Source organism: Leiobunum rupestre, chromosome 4 (assembly GCF_980474605.1).
Source record: "Leiobunum rupestre chromosome 4, qqLeiRupe1.1.hap1, whole genome shotgun sequence".
NCBI classification, from domain to species: Eukaryota; Metazoa; Arthropoda; class Arachnida; order Opiliones; family Sclerosomatidae; genus Leiobunum; species Leiobunum rupestre.
The window spans coordinates 27,791,164-27,813,340 of NC_143387.1; the positions used below are offsets into that span (position 1 = coordinate 27,791,164).

The window sequence follows — 22,177 nt, forward strand, 5'->3', positions numbered from 1 at the left end:
AATTTACGAGAATAATTTCCCGTCGCCGTTATATCGAAAATTTATTTGGTTCGGGATTGCCAGAACTGTAATGTCGTGGGCGAGTGATTAGAAAATAAAATGGCAACCAGAATTATGCAAAATTATAAATGTTTATTTTTATTCAGAACAGTCTATGGAACGATCTAGATTTAACTTTCATCAATAACCCAACAATATATATCCCTTCTACGTAATTGTACAGAACTGGTACTCAAGTGTCTAAGACTAGATTTTTCTTAGTTCATCGTGATTGAAAAATAAACCAAAACACACTTACACTTAAGTAAATATCATAAATTATACTGAGTAATTTTAACTAAATTCAAACTACCTAACTATAAACTGTCTAAATTAACAGCTGAGAGCTGTTCGCTACTAATTACTTCCAATCTACTTAATTAGCCTCACAGGTTGAGTTGATAATTTCAAGGGCATAATTAGGTTATTCCAATTCAGAAAATAATAACAATCAATTTTATCTTACAGCTGACTTGAGTTAGTTCACAATTACTTTAACACTTTCAGTCTTAAACACGCACTGTTCATACACTTAAGTCCATTCACTCACGTTCCAAACGCGAAACACAATTTAACTCTTTTGTTGACCGAAGACCGAACATACTAATTAAAACCGCAAAGTTACCTCATAACTTTTGACCGACACCAGGACCCCGTCCTGTAGTAGTTCATCTGACAGCCAAGAACTAAGAAAGACTATATCTTCTATATTGACGGCAACGGCCTTATATACATTTATTTTGTGTTTTTTTTTACCCGTCGAGATTTGACTAAAGTTCGAAAAGTTGAATAGATTATATTTTTTACCCGGTTTGATTGATAGTTCTCCACATGGTGGCGCTATATTATTACTTTGATATAGTTTCCGCGGGAGTTTTGAATAATTATCCTTTTTCTAAGCGATATTAAAAGGTAACAATGAACTACTTTTTGTGTGTTAACGAAATTTTGTTAAGCATTTAACAAAAATTTAAAACAAAACAAAAACCGTACCAAAGAATAAACAAACAAAGTTCAATAAACAATACATACGGATATTGTATTAATCCGTTTAGTAAAAAAACCCGCCTTATCATAATGGTTCCTTTACTTCAATATTTTCCCTAAGGAAGTCAATGGCTCGGCGGTGAACTATCCGCATTGTTACAATGCGACCCGAGTTCAATTCCTGATCACGATCAAATTTTACATTAAAATACTAAAATATTTAATTAAATATAAGATTAATATAATTTATAAATATTTAATTAAATATAAGATTAATATAATTTATAAATATTTAATTAAATATAAGATTAATATAATTTATAAATATTTAATTAAATATAAGATTAATATAATTTACAAATATTTAAAATGATGTAGAATAAATTATAGTACCTAACGTTATAACTTTGTAAAGGACATTCGCCAAAGCTGTTTTTTAGAAAAACACCGTAACTTCACAAGCGTTGGTGGGTGTGTGGTTAGAGTAAATCTCTTGCACGAGGCAGACCCGGGTTCGATTCCCGGCCGGCTCCAATAAATCGCAAATTGATACTAAGACGAATACCGTGTACAATTGGTGGAAACCCTGCCATAACACGAACTCAACCATCATAACACAAACTCAACATCCACAACCGTTATAACATGAACTCAACATTCACAACCTTCACATAAACATTACAATCACGAAATATCGAGTTAAAACTGTCGCGACGGTGAACGTTGACGAAAAAAAGACCAACGAAACGAAACCCAACCGCAAATCAATCCGTTAACGCTCACCCTTCAAGAAACTGCGAATGCAGAAATTTCGAGAAACTGCGTACGCAATAGTTACCCTTTGCCCCGAAAATGCTAACGCGTTCGCAGGCCTGACAGAGAGACACGGTTGTTTTATAACCCCTCCTAGGGTACAAAGTCCCCTCGGAGAGGTAAAAACCGGCGATGCTTAAGCCTTTGACAAAATATCATTTCGTCAATAGTCATTAGTCGATAGCTACGCCGCAAAATTTTCGTTTTGAAAACGAAACGAAATATAGGAAACGTATATAAAGGTTTAGATAAAATATTTCAAAGGAAGTGAATACGGAGGTGACAGCTAGCAGAAACGCGTAATTTCTGCAGTCTATCTTTATATCTATCCTTATCCAAAGATAATTTAAACTCGTACCCTAGATTCGAATACTGAGAGCTTTCCCATTGACGTTTTTGTTATGAAGTGTTTACCCTTTTCCGGCACGTGACCTCAGAAAAATCGGGCTCCATCGGTTGCGGTAAGGCGCAAACCATGGAGCGAATTTTTTCTGAGTTCCGGCGGGAAGTGGGTAAACGCTATCGGCGACGCGCGAGAGAGTGATTTCGAATCTAGGGTACGAGTTTAAATTATCTTTGATCTATCAGTAAGAAAGCTCGTGCTATGGTCGCGAGAGCCATTGTCTCCTGCTTAAAAATTACACTAAAAGTCACCAACAGATGGTGTCTAAAGACTACGGCCTGCGGAAAGGTCAAGCACTTAGTACTAAAATGCCAAGAGAGCTCGCGCTCTTGGTCACGTGCCTTCCTCTTTGTCTGCTAGGTGTCAATTCCGTATTTTATGTTATTATATACATTTCTTATATCTATGACGAAAACATTTGAGAAAGTTGGCCGTTTTCGGTCTATCGAAATCTGGCAGCCTTGCCTGCCTTATGTCCTGTCAGTATCTCCATACCGAAAATGGCCGACGATTACGCCACCGAAAATATTTTGCTAAACTGATCGGCGGCGTTTTTGACCGTTATTTTGAATTAATCGACTAAGACTATTATAAATTTTTTTATTTTTAATTAAAAGATTATCTGCTGATTTTTACATGGGTTTCGAAAGAATGAATTGACTTATTTACAACTTGGAATTAAAATTAACCTTATTTTAAATTATCACAGCCGAAATATTCACGAATCACGTCAGAGTACCAAAAAGATTAAAAACACGAATACGTGATGATTTTTTATTTTATCACCTACTCCGATTACTCGACAGGCTTCGCTTAAACTAGGTAGTACGTACCCTAGATTCGAAATCACTGCCGTTTGTCTGCTTGGGGTCGCTTTCGTAATAACCGCCCGTAGAATCTTGTGTCTACTTCATTATTATGTCTATAGGCTAAAGTCCAGGGCTGTGCTTAGAGGGCTCGCGACCCCGGGCGAAATGCATGGGCGCAGGGGGACTCCTGGAGCGCTTTTTCGGGTCGCTCAGCCTAACAAAGGGCAACCATGCCATCGCTCCGTCCCCCTCCAGATTAGGTATGTTTCTGGCCAATGGGTTGCGGTTCGTGGAAAAGTCAATAGCATAGCGTATTATTTATATTTAATTTTTGCTTCCGCCTACATGATGATGATATTTACATTTCACCTATTTTATTTAGATAATTTTCAATCGACTCGTAACTGTCGCGAAGTATAGATCTGTGAAGTATTGTGAAAACGAAAATTTCCAATTGCATAAAAGAATGAAAAACTAGTGTAGATTTCCTATAAATTTGATAAAGCTACGCAATATTAATTTTTTATATGAAATCCGGTAGTCGGATTTCGGGAACGCTAACTAGCTTCTATTTATTTCGTACATTCCTCGGCTATAATAGAAAAGTAGAAAATGTAAATTTGATAAAGCTACGCAATATTAATTTTTTTATATGAAATCCGGTAGTCGGATTTCAGTAACGCTAACTAGCTTCTATTTATTTCGTACATTCCTCGGCTATAATAGAAAAGTAGAAAATGTAAATTTGATAAAGCTACGCAATATTAATTTTTTTATATGAAATCCGGTAGTCGGATTTCAGTAACGCTAACTAGCTTCTATTTATTTCGTACATTCCTCGGCTATAATAGAAAAGTAGAAAATGTAAATTTGATAAAGCTACGCAATATTAATTTTTTTATATGAAATCCGGTAGTCGGATTTCGGTAACGCTAACTAGCTTCTATTTATTTCGTACATTCCTCGGCTATAATAGAAAAGTAGAAAATGTAAATTTGATAAAGCTACGCAATATTAATTTTTTTATATGAAATCCGGTAGTCGGATTTCGGTAACGCTAACTAGCTTCTATTTATTTCGTACATTCCTCGGCTATAATAGAAAAGTAGAAAATGTAAATTTGATAAAGCTACGCAATATTAATTTTTTTATATGAAATCCGGTAGTCGGATTTCGGTAACGCTAACTAGCTTCTATTTATTTCGTACATTCCTCGGCTATAATAGAAAAGTAGAAAATGTAAATTTGATAAAGCTACGCAATATTATTTTTTTTATATGAAATCCGGTAGTCGGATTTCGGTAACGCTAACTAGCTTCTATTTATTTAGTACATTCCTCGGCTATAATAGAAAAGTAGAAAATGTAAATTTGATAAAGCTACGCAATATTAATTTTTTATATGAAATCCGGTAGTCCGATTTTGGGAACGCTAACTAGCTTCTATTTATTTAGTACATTCCTCGGCTATAATAGAAAAGTAGAAAATGTAAATTTGATAAAGCTACGCAATATTAATTTTTTATATGAAATCCGGTAGTCCGATTTTGGGAACGCTAACTAGCTTCTATTTATTTAGTACATTCCTCGGCTATAGTAGAAAATGTAAATTTGATAAAGCTACGCAAATATTTGCAGTTATTATTTATTGGAGTCGTGACAAGGTTTTTTCATTACAACAAGCATTATTTGTTTTTATTTATACATTTATAGTACAAGTTATTATTTTTATTCCCACTTGTGTCCCAAGTAGGGAATTTCCGTTGGGTTGGGGTAAAGCCTCCGTATTTTACTAACCACACAAATGGGCAAAACATCTCTCTTGTGGGTAGCGTAGTAGGCCACATTTTGTTGTTGTCCTGCCGTTTTTCTAGCGCGATAGCGTGGGTCCCTCCATAGTCCTAAATTGGCCAAACATCCCCAAACCTCATTGTATTTTGTTTTCCGTATTTTTGCGTTAGCGCGATGTGCACGCTGGCCGCGTCCTTCCCAATCAAAGTTTCTTCCGGTTATGCAAGGAGGGGCAAAATTTGGTGGCTCACTTCCTGGGTCATCTGGAACCGAAGTTTCCACTTCAGGGGCGTTTTTGATCGTCGTACCATTTTCAACTCGTCTTCTTTTTTTTTGAATCTATTCAATTGATAATCGTAAAACGTTATTTTACAATTTTGTAAATATAATAATATATTATAATAAATAATGATTGCACTTATGTAAGTAATAAACGTACTGCTTTCGGTAAATAACTTCTTGATCGCTTCTTCTTGGTCGCTGGTAACGTTTATCGAAATGGTTTTCGTACTCATCTTATAGCAATAAAATGCGTGTTTTCTAGCTCAGGCTGCTCTCTACGATTGCTAACGAAATAATTATCGTCTCTAGTAAATGTTCGGTCAATTTATAGAAGCTACGCGCTTTTTTAGAAGCGCAACCCTCATCTCCTAACCTTGTACTACAGTAAAAACCAGGTGTCAAGATTGTTTTGTCATCGAATTCCGAGAAAATCCAAACAAAGAGCATGGTCATATCCGTTATATCTCGTCATGCGTTTTTATTTATTGAATTCTGGAAAAATTCTAAGCGGCAGCCGGGTTATTTAGCCCAAGTTTTGAATTGTCCCGCGAGAATAAGAACACTACCCCGACTTCTCGTTAGATGGCTAAAGTTTCGCGTTATCGAAAATACATTTTGTTTCGCCGGGGATATTGAATTTTTTTAGCGCGTGTGGTAATTGCGGATCGAATATGTATTCTAACGCGCTACGTGATGTATCCAATGAAACTATGCCAGTGCGAATCAGGGTTGGCAAGTTTTAAACAAAATGTTTAAAACAAGTGTTTAAAACACGTTTAAAACAAATATTGTAAACAAACACCAATTTGTTTTAAACGTTTTAAACTATCTGTTTTAAACATGTTTTTTATAAGGTAAATGTTCATTGTTTTTTCGGAAGATTTTGGTTATTCAATATGAGGGAAAAGGTAGAAAAAACCATTCCAAGGCTCTAAGAAAGGTAAATTGTATTGATAACCGGTAGTTTGATTTTAAGATTCTCAGAAAAGAGCGAATGAAAGGGCTCGATATGATTTCATAAATTTCCTACCAGTGCAAAAATCCTACGAACGCGTTGAATTTTGTCTTTTTGTTTAAATAGAATGTATATAGCTGCCAATATACATCTATTTGGGACACTACCTATGCACGAGATAAAAGTAGGTTTGCTGTTTAGTCGGGTTGTGCCGGGTTTTAAGTAACCAGAAACACGGACAGATCGGGTTAAAACCGACTATTCGGCACTCCTAGATAAAAATCTAGGGATTTCGGTTCCCTTTCTCGATTTTTTTGAAATTGTATGACGTGATGGAAGTTTTAAGATTATAGAGGTATCTAAGTACTTATTTTTTATACTTTTTTTGTGATGATTTATGACTGCAGACGTGCACATTTCAATAAACCAAAACTAAAAACAATGTGCTATATTAAAAACCATACTACAGGTTAGGTAGTATTTGCATGGGGCATCGAAAACCCTAAGGCCGTCAATGGTTGGTCAACAACGCTTAGCGAAATTCTTGGCTAGTTTAAATAAGCGTGTACTCTTTGGTTCTTCTCCCTGTGAGTTTATTTATAATACCATAAGTGACATAATTCCCCTAAGTGTGCCAATAGGAGCCTTTCCCACAGAAAATCGTCAATTTGAGCTTGTTCTAAACAGACCAAAGAAAAGTAGGACTCGCGAATTCCGTTCAAGTACCCTAATATTTTTAGTGCTCGCGCCGCAGACGCCGCTTCGCAAACACAATACGTAAATTTCGTCACTGGAAAAAATGACGTCATTTACGTCACTTTCGTTAAACAAGGTATCATTGAAAAATTCATCTTATTGACACACTTAGGGTAATTATGCCACTTATGATAATACGTTTAATGATACGTAATATTTCTTTAAATGAGTTTACTCGTGAGTCTGATTCATAAGTATAATGAATAGTTTAAAACGTGATTTAAACATAGATTTTTATTGTTTATTATGTGTTTTTTATTGTTTGATTTAAAAGAAGTTAAAAACAATGAATCTTGTTTAAAACAATAAAAAACATTGTTTTTGTTCTTTTTGAAAAAAACAAGGATTTTGCCAACCCTGGTGCGAATCGATTGGAACAATGAAACCACGCCAGTGAGAACCGCCGCGAAATGTAGAAAAAGGTTATCAGATGGTAACATCAAGGAGTACGCGTATAAAAGAAAAGTTCAATTTCGTAAATTTTTATCAATATATTTTTCATCCGACGAAGAAAAATTGAGTTTTGACGGAATCCTCCTAGAGGCAAAGAAAAAGTTTTCTACGATTTCATTAGCAGCGATCTTTATGGAAGTGGTAGTCTACTTAGGCAATTTGACACAGCCGATTGAAATTATTCAAAATGAAGGAATTCGCGGTGAAAATGATATAAAAATCACACCGATAAGAAATCAAGTACAGTCTACGCTTCGCGATGGAACCACGAAAGAATATTTGTATTCGAGGAAAGCGCAGGCCCAGAAATCCGTTAGATTGTTTTTTGAAACTTTGAACGAAAAAGAGTGTTTTGAAAATAAGTACGAAGAGGCGAAACAGAAACATTTTGGAATTGCCATAGGAATTTTGTTCAGCAATGCACTGGCGAATTTGTTGAATGAAGAAGAAGAAAACTGCGAATTTGCACCCAGAAGATGAGTTGAATTTGGAAACGGATAATTCTGAAGTGAGGCGTGATGTACCAGGCAATACTTCCGACGAGTACCCGCGAATGGTCATCTTCGATACGGCGGCATTATTTTACGCACTTCAAAATGTCGAAGAGCATGCCCGAGGATGTAACGAGGCATTATCAGTATAAAAAAAACGAGAGGTAGGCCACTTTACAATATACCACTGTTCGTGCAGTAAGGGTCACGCTGTTGTAATCTCGACTTCGAGTCAAATTGGAGAACAATACACGGTCAATTGCCTCATGTATATCGTGTTCATTTGTTCCGACATGCTAGGCGTCCAATATAAAAAAATGTGCAAGTTTGCAAATTTTGGAAGATTGACTGAAACTTTAATAAAACCGATAAAAATTGCGGTCAGCGCCATAGTGGACTTACTAAAATACGAATCAATTTCCGAGGCGATACACAAAGAAGACGAAAGCGAGCCGAATGATAATCAAATTTTAGGATCGTCCCGTAAGAAAACTTTTTCCATAGAATCGGATGCGCGACACGCTTGTCGAAAGAATTATTATCATTCCGATGTAGTAGCGTTAGGGAAAATACCCATAAAGTCGTTAGCATAATGCACGTCACAAAGGAAAATGACAGTTGCTCTCAAAGACACGAAGCTTTTGGTATTGAGAAAATGTATAAGGAATTCGAAGATAAAAACATAACTATAAAAGACCACGCGCATGACCGAAATACGTCAGTGAACAAAATCATAAAAACAAAGAATGGAACCACCAGCACCAATGATAGGTGGCACGCTGTCAAAGCTATTACGAAGGAATTAAAGGTGATTGGAAAAGGCGCCATAAAAAGACACGGCGTTACGTGGCACGAAGAGCTTCAGGACAAAGTGGCGGCGGTAAAAACCACATCTATTGGTGTATTGAGAATTGCGAGGGTCAAGGGGAAAAGCTACGGCAACTAATGCTTATTTGCATTGACCATTTTCAAGGCAATCACGCTAAATGTCAAATAGAGTCCGCGTGCAAGAAGCCAAATTACGTTCCTTCTATTTTAATAATTTCAGACGAGGTAGCGGTACAACTCTTAGAAAACATGTAGAAAAAATCAACTTTGTACAAATACGCGGAAGATTACGCGAAATGCCGAGATACGTACTTTATTGAAAGTTTCAACAACACCGTTCTAATGTATTTGGACAAAAGGATTCATTATAAGTCACTATCGTATGAGCTGCGACAATCAATGGCCGTTCTAGATTAGAACGAACACGTTTGTCGGGCATTCACGTCACGATGCGCCACACAAACAGCGGAAAATGAAAACAGAAAAAAAGGAAAAAACAATTATGTACCAAAAACATACAAGTAAGTTTCAATCCCATTATTATCGCGATTTCATTCAAAACCTAAAAGGTAATTGTAACACTATTTTTACACACAATCCTTAGGGATTTGTGTGTATTACAATCACCTACTGTGTAGCCGCCGCCGCTGCCGTACACACGATTGCTCGCGGTACGTTAGTGGTACAAAGGCGATTGATATCTCAATCGATAGGCACTATTATAGCCTCGACGGGATTTTCGTAATTTTGGGATCGGAGCCCGAGAAGTTGGGCAAATGCCCAATTTCCTATTTTTTGTGGTTTCGCTTTGTGTGGTTGATATTTTATTTAAAATTAAGTCCGATAACGTTAAAAAAAATATTTTTGGTAAGGTTAGGATTCAGCGGATATACAACTTCAGTTATATCAGTAAATATTAAATTTAAGTATAGTTTCCTGGTTAATTTACGGGACCCCAATTTTCGCGGTTTTATATTTTCGCCTAAAAGTCTACATAACGTTCTTTAATTTAAGTACGATTTTCATGAGAGTTATATTTTTGAATAGCTGTGGTTTCCCTTAAACCTAGATTTGCAATTACGTTGCTTAATTTTAATTCTAAGTGAGGTTTTTTGGACAGCGTATGCGGACCCCCCCAACTTCCGACATGGTAAATCCGCGTGTCTATAGAGTTCTAAACGCCAGTTTCCCTCTCGCATTTTTCAAGGCCGTTCGCGCCGAGCTTTCAACGTGTTCCCAGAAGTAACAATAAGTGTGACCCCCAACGTTTTACGCACGTTTAACGCCCTTTTTACGCACGTCGTACGACAGGAAGTAGGTAAGTAAGATTTGATCAAAAATCGCCAGTTTTGTTACTTCTAGGCCTATTCCAGCTTAGGTTGCAGCCACTAAATATTTTTTGACCAGCTGCCGTACACACGATTGCTCGCGGTACGTTAGTGGTACAAAGGCGATTGATATCTCAATCTGTAGGCACTATTATAGCCTCGACGGGATTTTCGTAATTTTTGGGGTCGGAGCCCGAGAAGTGGGGCATTTGCCCCCTTTAGTGTTTTTGGTCGATTGTCATATTTGAATTTCGTGCCAATTGATACAGGTGCCATCTAACTCGTTCGCGTTTCGCTACCTTATTTCCAAAACTAGGTAACTCGAAAAACTTGGTTTTTATAAAAATTAATTTAAATGAACGTGTTCGCGTTTCGCCACCTTATTTCCAAAACCAGGTAACTCGAAAAACTTGGTTTTTATAAAAATAAATTTAAATGAACGTGTTAGCGTTTCGCCACCTTATTTCCAAAACCAGGTAACTCGAAAAACTTGGTTTTTATAAAAATAAATTTAAATTAACGTGTTAGCGTTTCGCCACCTTATTTCCAAAACCAGTTAACTCGACACGCTTGGTTTTTATACAAATTAATTTAAATGAACGTGTTCGCGTTCCACCACCTTATTTCCAAAACCAGGTAACTCGAATAATTCTTTTCCGATAACATTCCTCTTGGGTTTATTAAGTTAATACATCAGTGGGATTGTGTGTACTCAAATGTCCGTGACATCTTGTTTACCTAATTATAGTTTTGTCAAATCAATCTGGCGACTTATCAAATCTTCACCGCCGGAAACAGCACTTTCGGGAGCACAAGAAAATATAGACACCGATGACGAAGAAAGTTAATTCTAAATTGAATATTAAATAAATTTTTGTGATAATAAAAACCACAGTATTTTATACAGGTAGGAATAATAATAATAAACTTGTACTATAAATGTATAAATAAAAACAAATAATGCTTGTTGTAATGAAAATTTACATTTTTTACTTTTCTATTACAGCCGAGGAATGTACGAAATAAATAGAAGCTAGTTAGCGTTACCGAAATCCGACTACCGGATTTCATATAAAAAAATTAATATTGCGTAGCTTTATCAAATTTACATTTTCTACTTTTCTATTATAGCCGAGGAATGTACTAAATAAATAGAAGCTAGTTAGCGTTCCCGAAATCCGACTACCGGATTTCATATAAAAAATTAATATTGCGTAGCTTTATCAAATTTATAGGAAATCTACACTAGTTTTTCATTCTTTTATGCAATTGGAAATTTTCGTTTTCACAATACTTCACAGATCTATACTTCGCGACAGTTACGAGTCGATTGAAAATTATCTAAATAAAATAGGTGAAATGTAAATATCATCATCATGTAGGCGGAAGCAAAAATTAAATATAAATAATACGCTATGCTATTGACTTTTCCACGAACCGCAACCCTTTGGCCAGAAACATACCTAATCTGGAGGGGGACGGAGCGATGGCATGGTTGCCCTTTGTTAGGCTGAGCGACCCGAAAAAGCGTTCCAGGGGTCCCCCTTCGCTGGGACCTGCACGACGCGTGAAACTTTCACATCTAGGTGTCTGTTCCGACCCCCCCGCACTTCATCCCTCTTTGGATGGAACTGAACGGCCAAGAAAAAACCGGCCTGCGAGTGGCGCTATCTACCACTTACAAGGAGACTACCCGAGGTGTAACACACCGATTTTGATCAAACTCGGATGTTTGTTAGACCTTCATGTAACTTGAAAAACCCTGAAGGGCAATGTCTCCATAAGCAACCGTTTTGCCATGGCAACCAAAAATGTTTTTAACAACACAAAATGGAAATTTTCCTTCTGAAAAACATGGGAATCTGACCAATTTTAAGGGTACCCCCTGTCTAACGGTTTGGGTTTTTGAAAACGCAGAGATTTCAAAATTATAATTTTTTTGATAAAACCAATACACTCTTTTACGGGCGTATCGACCCCCTTTACAATCTCCCATGTGGCGGCCGCCACCGCCATACTACCTCTGCCTCCACTATTGAATTTTTTTCCCCTAACGGGTCCCCTCCCCATGTAGTCAAGCTATGGATTCCCCCACGAATATTCTCCGTAAAAGAATCTATACCCAGGTCTGGATTAACCAATAGGCCGATAGGCCTGGGCCTAGGGCACCAAGCCTACAAGGGGCACCAAGAGGGTTCGAAAAATATAAAAGTAAAAAACTTTAATCATTTGCTTTTCACAAAATATTTTCCGGAGTAATTTTAGTAAATGCGTCCACCCCTATGAACCAAAAACGTTTGATTGTCACATTCTCTGACGGACTGCCGTCTAGCCCCTGACGACATACTAAATCTGGCAGCAAAATTTATTATCCTTCCCTTTCTCAATTCTAAATTGAGGAAGCGCCTAGCTCGCTATTGAAGGGGGCACCAAAATTAACTTGGGCCTAGGGCCCCATAAAGTCTTAATCCGGCCCTGCCAATACCTAAAAAGAAAAGTTATTTGGAGTTAGTGAACGTATTTACACCAAGGCTTACCATTTTTTTTTAGGTTTTTTTTAACCTTTTTCGATGTTATTTAGTTGTGTCTTTGACTGCTTTTTAAAATTACGTGATTTATGATAAGTATGATCCATAATTATATTGAAATTAATAATAATAACTTCAATTGAGAGGAAATAAAAACATACTAAAATAGAAAAATAATCTGAACGCATGGTCTTGTAGATGTATATTATTATATGGAAAGAGGGCGCGATGTAACTGCTACAGCATGTTCACGTGACCGTTGCCTAACGTAGGCAACGACGTGACAAATATTTTACCTGGATACCCCTTTTTGTCGTCCCCCAATTCTCTCAACTTTTGGTGGAGAGCGGCACGGAAGGGGAGCGAAGCACCCCACTTATTTCATCTCCCTACCCTCTTTTCTCCATGGCTTGAGTGACCGCCTTACCTCTTTTTTGATGCTCATTGCATATATTCTATTCAAAAACAGTCAGAGCCGTCGGTCAAGTTGTCGACGCTGTCACTCAATTTGGCGGGGGTCAAAATTCGCCCACGAGAAAATGGAATCTCTGATTCTCTGTTCTCGGCCTTTAAGTCGTCACGTCAGCCACAGTGAGCATTAGAGTAGTAGCACTCCGTAGCTTTGGCCATGGCCGCCATTGTGGGCGCGAATTTTTTATGAATAGGAAAAAGCATGGGTGACGTTGTGTGACGTAGCACTGCCATTACTCTATAGGAAGAGAAGTGAAACTAAACAAATATTAATTTATATATATAGTTTTATTCACGCATTTATTTTAATATCTTCAACAATATGTATAATTTTATGTATAATTTTATTGAAGTAGTGTTACAAACAGGCGCGTTTTATCAATTGGCTACAAAAGCGTTGGAAAAAGCCATTTCACTGTTCTCAAAATTAAATCCTTTTTATTATTTTACCATAATGACTTACTGCGTGATAGACGAGTGGCCGATTTAGGGACCCTCATCGGTCTGGCACAAACTAGATTTTTAAGAAAAAGAAAAACTGTTAAGCTGATGGCTTCTCTTTAATTATTAATAATTATTGAAAATACTTAGATAATGTTGCTTCTATACATTATTTAATTTTCAATACATTTAAACTAGAGGTTCCTTTTCTAGAAGCAGCGATTTATGCCCTTTGGTTAATTAATTTTAATTATTAATTCATGTAAACGTAATGTTATTAGAGGAATTGTGCGTGAGCTAGGCACAATATATATTTAAAATTTCCATGCTTAAATTAAAAAAAAAACAAAGTGCAATGGATAAAATATATTTAATATTTATTTCAAGATAACACAAAAATATAAAGCTATTATTAAATGAAAATACTGCATGCAATTTTTTATGGGAAATATTGTGCTTGTGGAACTCGGATGTGTGAGTTAACTAAGGGAAATGAGTTGAGGATCTGAAAATATACTATAATTAACTGGTACTATATGATTAGTGCATATAGTAATATTAAAAGCATTTAAAGTGGATAATTTTTATAATCTAAATAGAAAACCCTTTACCTGAATAGGTTTTATTCATAGATCTTTGTAAACCAGAGCCATTTTGATCTCTTTTTCTGGTTGGAAAGGCAATTAATGGATCCTAAATATTGAAATTGTAAAAAGCGTCCGAAGTTTAAATAAAAGTAAAAACATTGTACTTTGCCAGTGAGTTTCAATATCTTGGCTTGAACTATGAACAATTTAGAGCGTTGGTATTCGTAACTAGATTCTTTTAGATGTTTAACCCATTCCGAACAGTGTTTTTCAGTTTGACAACTAAACGTGTGCTTTCTTTCCTTGTCATCATTAAACACTTTAAACAAATTAAACCACATTAAAAATTGAAACGTTCCAATATATAACTATCAATACCAATTGTAAAAACAAAAGGTAAATCTGCATTATTATCTTGTTGTATTGAACAATGTTCCACAACCAATACACCCGTGGGCTGTAAAATGTGAAATACTTTTAATATGTTATAATGAAATATAAGCTTTAAGAATACAATACTTCTTTATCACAAATTCCACCATATTCATTTAATTTGAAATAAAATAAGAGATTTCCCTTTATTTTAAACCATCGCTCTTTATACACTGGAAACCAAATTGTGGTTATTTGATATCTTGACATGTCACACGTGTATATACTTTGGTTTAGCTACCTTCTCGAAATCCAGGAGCTTTATAGTTCATTCGACCCTCTTTGTCAGATTTTTGTGTGGCCACAGTTAACAGTTCTTTTTCGTTCACTCTCATTTTTTGAGAATTAGTTAAGTTTCAATCTGTATGTTTCAAAAAATCAGTTGTAACAGATTGAAAATCAATAATTCAGCTTTTTTTTTATGATTGTTTCCCCTTTAGGCCTTTGCATAAGGTATTATAGCTTTCTAAGTTTTTAGCAAAAAGATTAATGGAAGGCACATAGCTGTATTAATTTTTTTTTACACTCGTCAATTATCCAAATCGCGACTAAATGGTCATAATAGAGGTTCAAATAAATTCGAGATGAAAAGAACACACAAAGTAAAAAGTTGAACTCAAGTCTCAAAACAAATGAATGCCGCCTGGTGGTGTCCTAAAGAACCTACCTCGATATCGCATATTCGGTAAATCAGCTTTCTCTATGATCAGGTCCTCTCCGGGCTCTCACGTAAGTTTAGAATGATATCTGACACAAGGGTTGCTGTTAAAGCACCATGGACCGATTAATCCGGTGATGGCACTCATATGTTGTCGAAAGCTTCTCTCTTGGATCTGTAAAAACCCACAAGAGTCTTTTATAAGCTTCTTTCTATTCTTCTGCTTCTTACTTCCTTTGAGGTGCCCTAATAGTTTTAACTATGAATATGTACCACTAGAAGACTTAGAGGATGACCTTTTTTATTGTGAAATCAAAGATAGGAGAAAACTTGCAAATGAACCTTTTTGTAAACTAATTCCAGACCACAAAGGTGATAATACATAATGGTTTTTAAATTTGCTGAGCAATATTAAAAAACTGATCCTTATCGATAATTTAGATAATTTCGTGAAAATCCAAAGAGAAGTTAATGATAGTCAGTTGGAGAAATTGGCAAAGGAGTTAAATATTCAACCAGGTGGAAAATGGAAACCATCGGAATGCAAAGCTCATTTTCATGTTGCAATAGTTATACCCAACAGGGGTCGAAATTCTCAGCTGTCAGTATTACTAAATCATTTACATCCTTTTCTGCAAAAACAATTCATAGACTACCAAATCTTTGTTGTTGAACAAGTAAACAAATATTTAGCTATAATGAAAAAATTTTGATTGACAGTAAAGAAAAGTTTTGTCCTTTCAGACTCCTGAACATGACTTTAACAAGGGTGTTTTATTTAACGCCGCTTATATAGAAGCTTTAAAAATTGATGAATTCTGTTGTTTCATTTTGAACGACGTTGATTTATTACCAGAAAACCTTAGAAATTTATACACTTGCTCAAAACACCCGCGTCATATGTGTAGTCATTTGGATACATTCAGATATGTGTAAGATTTTAATATTTAAAATCATTATATTCCAACAGAAGTGGAATAAACTTTTTTTCAGGTTGCCTTATACTAATATTTTTGGTGGAGTTGTAGCAATTTCACATCAGCAGTTTACAACTGTAAATGGATTTTCAAATGAATTTTGGGGGTGGGGTGGCGAAGATGATGACTTCATGAACAGGTTTATGTAAATCGCATTGTTTTATTTAACATTTATTAACATTATTTAACGCAGAGTTAGAGCCAAAAATCTTCGAATAACCAGATGGGAACCATCAGTCTCTAGATACACAATGCTTTTCCATCCCAAGGAAGTGAAAAATCCAGAGAGGTAATCCCGAGCATATGGGAAAATTACCTTTAATATAATAAAAATCTTAAATTCTAATTTTAGGGAAAAAGTGCTCGCAACAGGGAGTCAGAGGCAAGATGAGGATGGTTTAAGTAATGTTCAATACAAACTAATTAATAAGAAATTTTTCCCCTTATATACATGGTTTCATGTTAATGTAAAACCATAATTGCCCAAAACTGAAATCACTGCACTCTAGTATTTTTGTAAAACACCTGTGTGATTTAATGTACAAAATAATATATAAAAGAATTCTTTATTTTAACTTTGAAAAGAGTGTTTAAACTTTAAAACCAGAAGTAAATTACCAATTCATTCAATGGAAAACTAGCGAACTTACAACAGATGTTTTTTATTCTTTTAGTCACTGTCCTCACTATCAACAATTCCCACCAGCCTCGAGAATGTCCTTTTTGTACCGCTTCGCGCTTCGTAGTCCTTCTCTTCAATTTCTTCATGTTTTGATTGGAATAAACTTAGAACATTCCTCTTTGCTCGACCTTTAAAATTAGATTATTACACCCAATTTCTGGTGTTAACAGGGAAGATATTACATACCACTGCCTGAATTTGCAATTATATTATCCAAATCCAATTCGTCTATTTCCTTCTTCCTTTCCCTCTTCAACTTCAATCTCTTACAATTTTTCAGAGTTGACTTTCCTAAATTAACCAAATTCGCTTTAATTTATAAAAAATTATAACTAAAAAGTTAGTTTTTTTTAAAACCTTTTAAGCCAGCTTCTGCCAAAATATCCTTTAGCTTCTGAACCTTTGCTTTATTAGACTTGCAATTCTGCAACGCAATGTCATATCTGACAAAAAGGCCTGCAGTTCGAACGCAACGTTTAAGTTTCTTAACGGCTGGATCTTCCTTTTTAATCTGAAGATTTTTAATATATTAACAATCACCGTAAACCTAATTGATTTTTTTTTTACTTTTTCCTTCTGAGTAGACTGTTTTTTACGTTTTGGAGTTTTCTTTCTAGAAACCTTACTTTAGTATACTTAAGCTTAAATTTGGTTGAGTTACATACTTTAACTTACGATAATTTTGACAATGGTTCATCATCATCACTTTCATATTCCTCTTTCTTTTTCCTAAATTGAAGGTTTATATAAATAATTAAATATATAGACTTTCTTTGTTAAAGAAAAACTTACGCTATATTAGATAAGGGTTCATCACTGTCTAAATTATTTTCCTTAGATTCTTTGCTGGCATTCTTGGAATTTTCTTCTTCTGAATTACTTTCTGACAAACTCTCTCCGTTATGGCGTTTAGATACAACCTTTTCATCATTCTCTTTATAAAGCTCATCCTTGATACTGTCATTGTCTAATTTTATTTTCTTCACGCTTTTATTCCTCTTCTGGTTTCCTCTCTTTCTTATCAGGTCTTCGTCACCAGAAGACACTTGTTCATTGTCAGAGGGGGAATCGCTATTCCTTGCTCTTTTTAAATTGGCTTTCCTTAATGGCTCACTAACAGCACCTTCTTTGTTATCTAGCTTCTGGTTTTTAACATCGTCTTCATCACTGGATAGCATATCTTCACTGTCAGAATCTTTTCTTTTAGGCCTTTTATATAAAGGTTTGTCATCTTCATCTGACTGGTTGGTATCTATTACACTGGTTTGCTTTCTTTTTTCATCTGAATTTGCTTCTGAATCACTGTCAAGTGCTCTCAATTTATTGAGTTTTTTAGTAATTTTCTTATAACATTTTCCATTTTCATCTGCTTGGTCACTTTTATCTTTCAAGTCCTTGTTAGGTGACCTTTTCCGGTGCATTTTCTTAACCTTTTTCTTAAGGTGCTCCAATTCGCCATCTGACTTTTCACTCGAATCAGTTTCTAACTGTTTCGGTTTTTTCTTAGAACTTTGCTGTATAGTTTTGGTGTCTTTTGCAAATTCATTTGATTTGCCACTCAAATTACCAGAGCTTGATCTTTTTACATTTTTCTCTTTGGGAAGTGCTTTAAGGGGTTTGTCATCTTCAGATTCATCACTCGAATCGTACTTTTTTGGGCAGTTGTATTTTTTACTGTTTAACTTTTTGACTAAAGGAACCATTTTTAAGTTTTTATTATGGGATTTCTTTTGATCTTTTGATTTTTGTTTATTTTCCTTGAAAGGTGATTTCTCATCTGAACTATTATTGGAAACTATTTCCACATTTGTAGTTTTACTTTTGCTCAATGGTTGATCATCATCAGAATCTAACATTAGAATGGGATTTGATTTCTTGGACAGCTCATTGCAATCATCCGAGTTTTGTAGATTTTTCTTCCATGTATGAAGGGTAATATTACTGTTAGAGTCATCATCCATCTCCACATCTGCCTGCGTTTTTCCTGGTAATTTCTTAGATTTTCCCATGACATTTTCTGAATTTTTTCCATCAGATATTGTCCGGTCTGACTCAATTTTATCAGTTTTTTCAATAACTTTCTTTAAAGGTATGTCACTTTCAGAGTCTGATGTATTGGGTGTTTTGTCAATAGATATTTCAGACTTTTCAGTTGACATTTTTCTATTTTTCAGAAGTGTATCATCTGATGTAGATCTATCATCTTTGGCCAGACAACTTTTCCCTAATGATATATTAATTTGACCGTCTGACAAATTAATACTTCCATTCCTTTCGTGATTTTCATCATTGGAAGAAACATCAGATCCCTTGTCTTCATATGGAATGTTTGACTGTTCACCAGATTTAACTTCCATTTGGTTTTCCATTGCAATAATAACCGAAGTCCTTCCCAATTCAGTAGTACTGTTATCCCGCCAAAATTCAATCCTCTGATAGTGCATAAAATGAAATAATTTTTATGCTGTAAATGGACAGAGCCTAGTCGGAATTAACCGCGAGTCTCGAGATCAGTGCTGCCAATGTTCGAAAGTTAAAAATCCCACAGTTTCGGTGAAAAACCGCCCAAAAGCCACAACCCCTATACATTCACGAAAACTCCTCGGAAAACAGGTACAATTTTTTGGGACCGAATTAAATTAGGTTTTTTTGTTTTGTATTTTATTTATTTTTATTTTTTGAAAAATTATTAATGTCATATTTAAAGAACTAGTTTACTTTATCCTCCTTGCTTATCCATAGGTAGCAACTCTACCATTTTATTCATTATACATTTTTGAATTGTGAAGATCGAAATGTCGGGGTTCTGGCCTCAAAGCTAGATCTCAAAATGCAATATGCATTCCACAGTAACGTTATGATAGCTTAAGCCTCTGAATGCGCTGCCCCCCCCCCCACACACACCCATTTGACCCTTGCTCCTCTTCAAAATGGACAACGGACAGCTTCGTTTTTCTCTACTCCCAAGTTGTTTCGGAGATAAGACTGTGGACGAATTCCAAGAAATGCGAAGGCCAGCTGCAACCGCAGCAGCGACCTTCCGCCTTTCTTGGAACTTGGCGCACGTCATGATCCCCCCCGTTCTTCCTTGCGGCTCGCAACGCCTTGGGTTCTTTATGGAGGGGGGACTAAGGGCAACGGGGTCTCGATCGAGAAACGGTTTGAAAGAATTTTTGGATTGCCTCCAAAATTCGTCTGTTGCTGACGTCACCCAGATGAGATCCCATTGATTTTCAATAGGATCTCATCTCAGTGACATCACGATGTTCGTTAGCAACGAAGTTACCAACCTTAGCCCTTAGCAACCACAGCGTATCGAGGCAACCTTTTATAGCCTAAAATTTACTAACCTTGGACTAAGGGTGGGTACAGTGCAAAGACTATATATACGCTTCGCTAAATAGACTGGCGTGTTCAATAGTTCCACTTGCATACGATAGCAGACGCTGGTCAAAATTTTCCCCGCGATTCAGCAGTGCTACTAGTGGCGCCTCTAACGGCTGGTCAAAGGCTTCTCCCATGTTTCGAAAGTGTTAACAGGTTTTTGTATGGAGACGCCTGTCTAGTAAGCGTAGCGTATATATAGTCTTTGGTACAGTGGCTTATGAGAGAATGAAAAGTAAAAGTTAGGAGCCGAACAGGTGGAAGGGGGTACTTTCTTTTTCCTCGGAAGGCAGTATTAATATTTCTTTAGAAAAATTTTCTTGGGTATTTTGAACTGGCGATCGAAAATCTCCCGAAAAGTTTGGTTAAGAAAACCCATTATCCCATTTCCAAAAATAACACCCTAAAAATCCCACAATATGGGATTTATCCCACGATCTGGCATCACTGTTCGAGATGGCGCGGCGCTTAAATAAAACATCTTCCCAGAAATTGCCAAGAAGTAATATTTCCGACAGCCAGGACTCATAAGTTATTATTTATATAGTGCTTGTTGAAATATTAAAAACCTGTAAACCATAGAAATCTTATAACATAGAATGATTCCGTATAAATACAAAATGGGCCAATTACATTTTCGGAGGTTTCGTCATTATCAGCCAATCACGATTCAAAGAGTGACTACGGCAACGACTCGTTGACATCTAGTTTGAGTTAATGAAAATAATAATTCGATTTTAGATTACGTCAGCTTAAGAAATAAGAACCCGTATTTGAAACACAAACAAAGGCAGCGAACTCTGTGGTTTCTGCTTTTGGTAGTGTACTCTGTTAACATTGATATAGAGTATATGACAAAAGACTGGCCCGGGACGGGGAAGTCCGTCGTGCCTTTGGGGCCTCCAAATGTGATTTTTAAATTTTATTTATTTTTAAAAATTGGTCATCTAGCACCCTAAAAAAAGAACTCCCATTCAATTCCAATTTCCAAGAGTCCTAAATGGCCCTAACAAAACGTTCCCTTTTGAACCACCTATACTCGAAATCAATATTACTTGAGTACACAAACAAAGGCAGCGAACTCTGTGGTTTCTGCTTTTGTACTCTGTTAACATTGATATAGAGTATATGACAAAAGACTGGCCCGGGACGGGGAAGTCCGTCGTGCAAGGAAAGCAGCAAAAAAAAACCACCTGTTCGCCTCAGTGATAACTTAGCTCCAACCAACACAATAAACATAAGCTTAGTTTCTAGGAATTCTACAAAAGGGGGCATAAAGTGAGAAACTGGATTTCTTTAATACGACTTAAGCCGTTGCAACGCTTAAACGAAGGGAAATCCCAGCGGAGCTGAAGACGAAGCGTAAAGCATCGTACCAGTAACTACTTTGAATAGAGAGCGTCCTGGGGATTAGGGTTTTTTCTTTTTTACTCCCTGTCCCTTTTGCGAAATCACGTGATATCAGTGACCACTGATCGTAGAGAAAGGACCTAGACCTTCGGTAGTCGGACTTGTCCCAGATAACGCGCGTTTCTTCATTTTGTTTTCTGCTCCTGAACAAACAGGTAGTTCTCAATTTCGATTCTCTCCCAGTCAAATTTTTTCTAAGTCTCTTCCGAGACTAACTTTGCCAATACAGCCTTTTTAAAGGCTATTTAGCTGTTTTAAGCTAATTTTTAAACAGCCTTTTTCAAGGCTAATTAGCTATTCTAGCTAAATTATTCAAAAAGCCCTTTTTAAGGCTAATTAGCTATTCTAGCTAAATTATTCAAAAAGCCTTTTTCAAGGCTAATTAGCTATTCTAGAAAAAATATTCAAACCGCTTTTTTCAGGGCTTGGATATAGCTGGTATTATTAAAAAGTCTGTTTGAAGACTACATAGCTTTAACTAAGCTTTATTTTCTTAAACCTTTTTAAGGTTATTTCGCTATTAGTATATAATAGTAGCATTTTCAAATATGAGTACCAGAAATTTTTTATCTGGGTCCCAAAAATGAGAAAAATGGAAAAGGGAAGATAGTTTCGTTAGTAATCAGAAAGGTGCAATGGCACGTTTTTTGAAATCGTCGGCGCAAAGCCATAA

General features: G+C 36.0%; 3 protein-coding genes across 5 annotated transcripts; 1 reads left to right on the forward strand and 2 right to left on the reverse strand.

The window, feature by feature from the left end:
- Positions 1-13,276: 13,276 nt before the first annotated feature.
- LOC149947358 (pleckstrin homology domain-containing family J member 1-like) lies at positions 13,277-15,016 on the reverse strand. Of its 3 annotated transcripts, XM_090171634.1 has the most exons (7): positions 14,635-15,016; positions 14,481-14,566; positions 14,340-14,418; positions 14,126-14,280; positions 13,986-14,067; positions 13,397-13,447; positions 13,277-13,319 (listed from the first exon to the last, which is right to left on the reverse strand). In XM_090171634.1, the coding sequence occupies exons 1-7, from the start codon at positions 14,726-14,728 to the stop codon at positions 13,312-13,314; spliced, it is 555 nt and encodes a 184-aa protein (XP_090027760.1). In that variant the 5' UTR covers positions 14,729-15,016; the 3' UTR covers positions 13,277-13,311. The 3 variants fall into 3 exon arrangements, with proteins under 3 accessions (XP_090027760.1, XP_090027759.1, XP_090027761.1); XM_090171633.1 differs by having other exon boundaries at positions 13,279-13,447; XM_090171635.1 differs by lacking the exons at positions 13,277-13,319; positions 13,397-13,447 and adding an exon at positions 13,729-13,879 and having other exon boundaries at positions 14,635-15,013.
- On the forward strand, positions 15,011-16,626 carry LOC149947359 (beta1,4-N-acetylgalactosaminyltransferase A-like). Its single transcript, XM_090171632.1, has 6 exons — positions 15,011-15,423; positions 15,493-15,728; positions 15,796-15,983; positions 16,045-16,167; positions 16,222-16,317; positions 16,381-16,626. The coding sequence occupies exons 1-6, from the start codon at positions 15,189-15,191 to the stop codon at positions 16,505-16,507; spliced, it is 1,005 nt and encodes a 334-aa protein (XP_090027758.1). The 5' UTR covers positions 15,011-15,188; the 3' UTR covers positions 16,508-16,626.
- Positions 16,600-19,141, reverse strand: LOC149947360 (uncharacterized). Its single transcript, XM_090171631.1, has 6 exons — positions 17,503-19,141; positions 17,386-17,439; positions 17,278-17,323; positions 17,068-17,221; positions 16,897-17,001; positions 16,600-16,838 (listed from the first exon to the last, which is right to left on the reverse strand). The coding sequence occupies exons 1-6, from the start codon at positions 19,077-19,079 to the stop codon at positions 16,699-16,701; spliced, it is 2,076 nt and encodes a 691-aa protein (XP_090027757.1). The 5' UTR covers positions 19,080-19,141; the 3' UTR covers positions 16,600-16,698.
- Between the last annotated feature and the right edge of the window lie 3,036 nt (positions 19,142-22,177).

Coding starts and splice junctions, on each gene's coding strand:
- LOC149947358 (XM_090171633.1), bottom strand. CDS start 14,728: ATGAGAGTGAACGAAAAAGAACTGTTAACTGTGGCCACACAAAAATCT. Junction 14,567..14,634: donor AGCTCCTGGATTTCGAGAAG/GTAGCTAAACCA, acceptor TTTGGTTTCCAG/TGTATAAAGAGCGATGGTTT. Junction 14,068..14,125: donor TATTGAAACTCACTGGCAAA/GTACAATGTTTT, acceptor TTCAATATTTAG/GATCCATTAATTGCCTTTCC.
- LOC149947359 (XM_090171632.1), top strand. CDS start 15,189: ATGGCACTCATATGTTGTCGAAAGCTTCTCTCTTGGATCTGTAAAAAC. Junction 15,729..15,795: donor AAATCTTTGTTGTTGAACAA/GTAAACAAATAT, acceptor TTGTCCTTTCAG/ACTCCTGAACATGACTTTAA. Junction 16,318..16,380: donor GAAGTGAAAAATCCAGAGAG/GTAATCCCGAGC, acceptor TTCTAATTTTAG/GGAAAAAGTGCTCGCAACAG.
- LOC149947360 (XM_090171631.1), bottom strand. CDS start 19,079: ATGGAAAACCAAATGGAAGTTAAATCTGGTGAACAGTCAAACATTCCA. Junction 17,324..17,385: donor GAACCATTGTCAAAATTATC/GTAAGTTAAAGT, acceptor TAAGGTTTCTAG/AAAGAAAACTCCAAAACGTA. Junction 16,839..16,896: donor AATTGCAAATTCAGGCAGTG/GTATGTAATATC, acceptor CTAATTTTAAAG/GTCGAGCAAAGAGGAATGTT.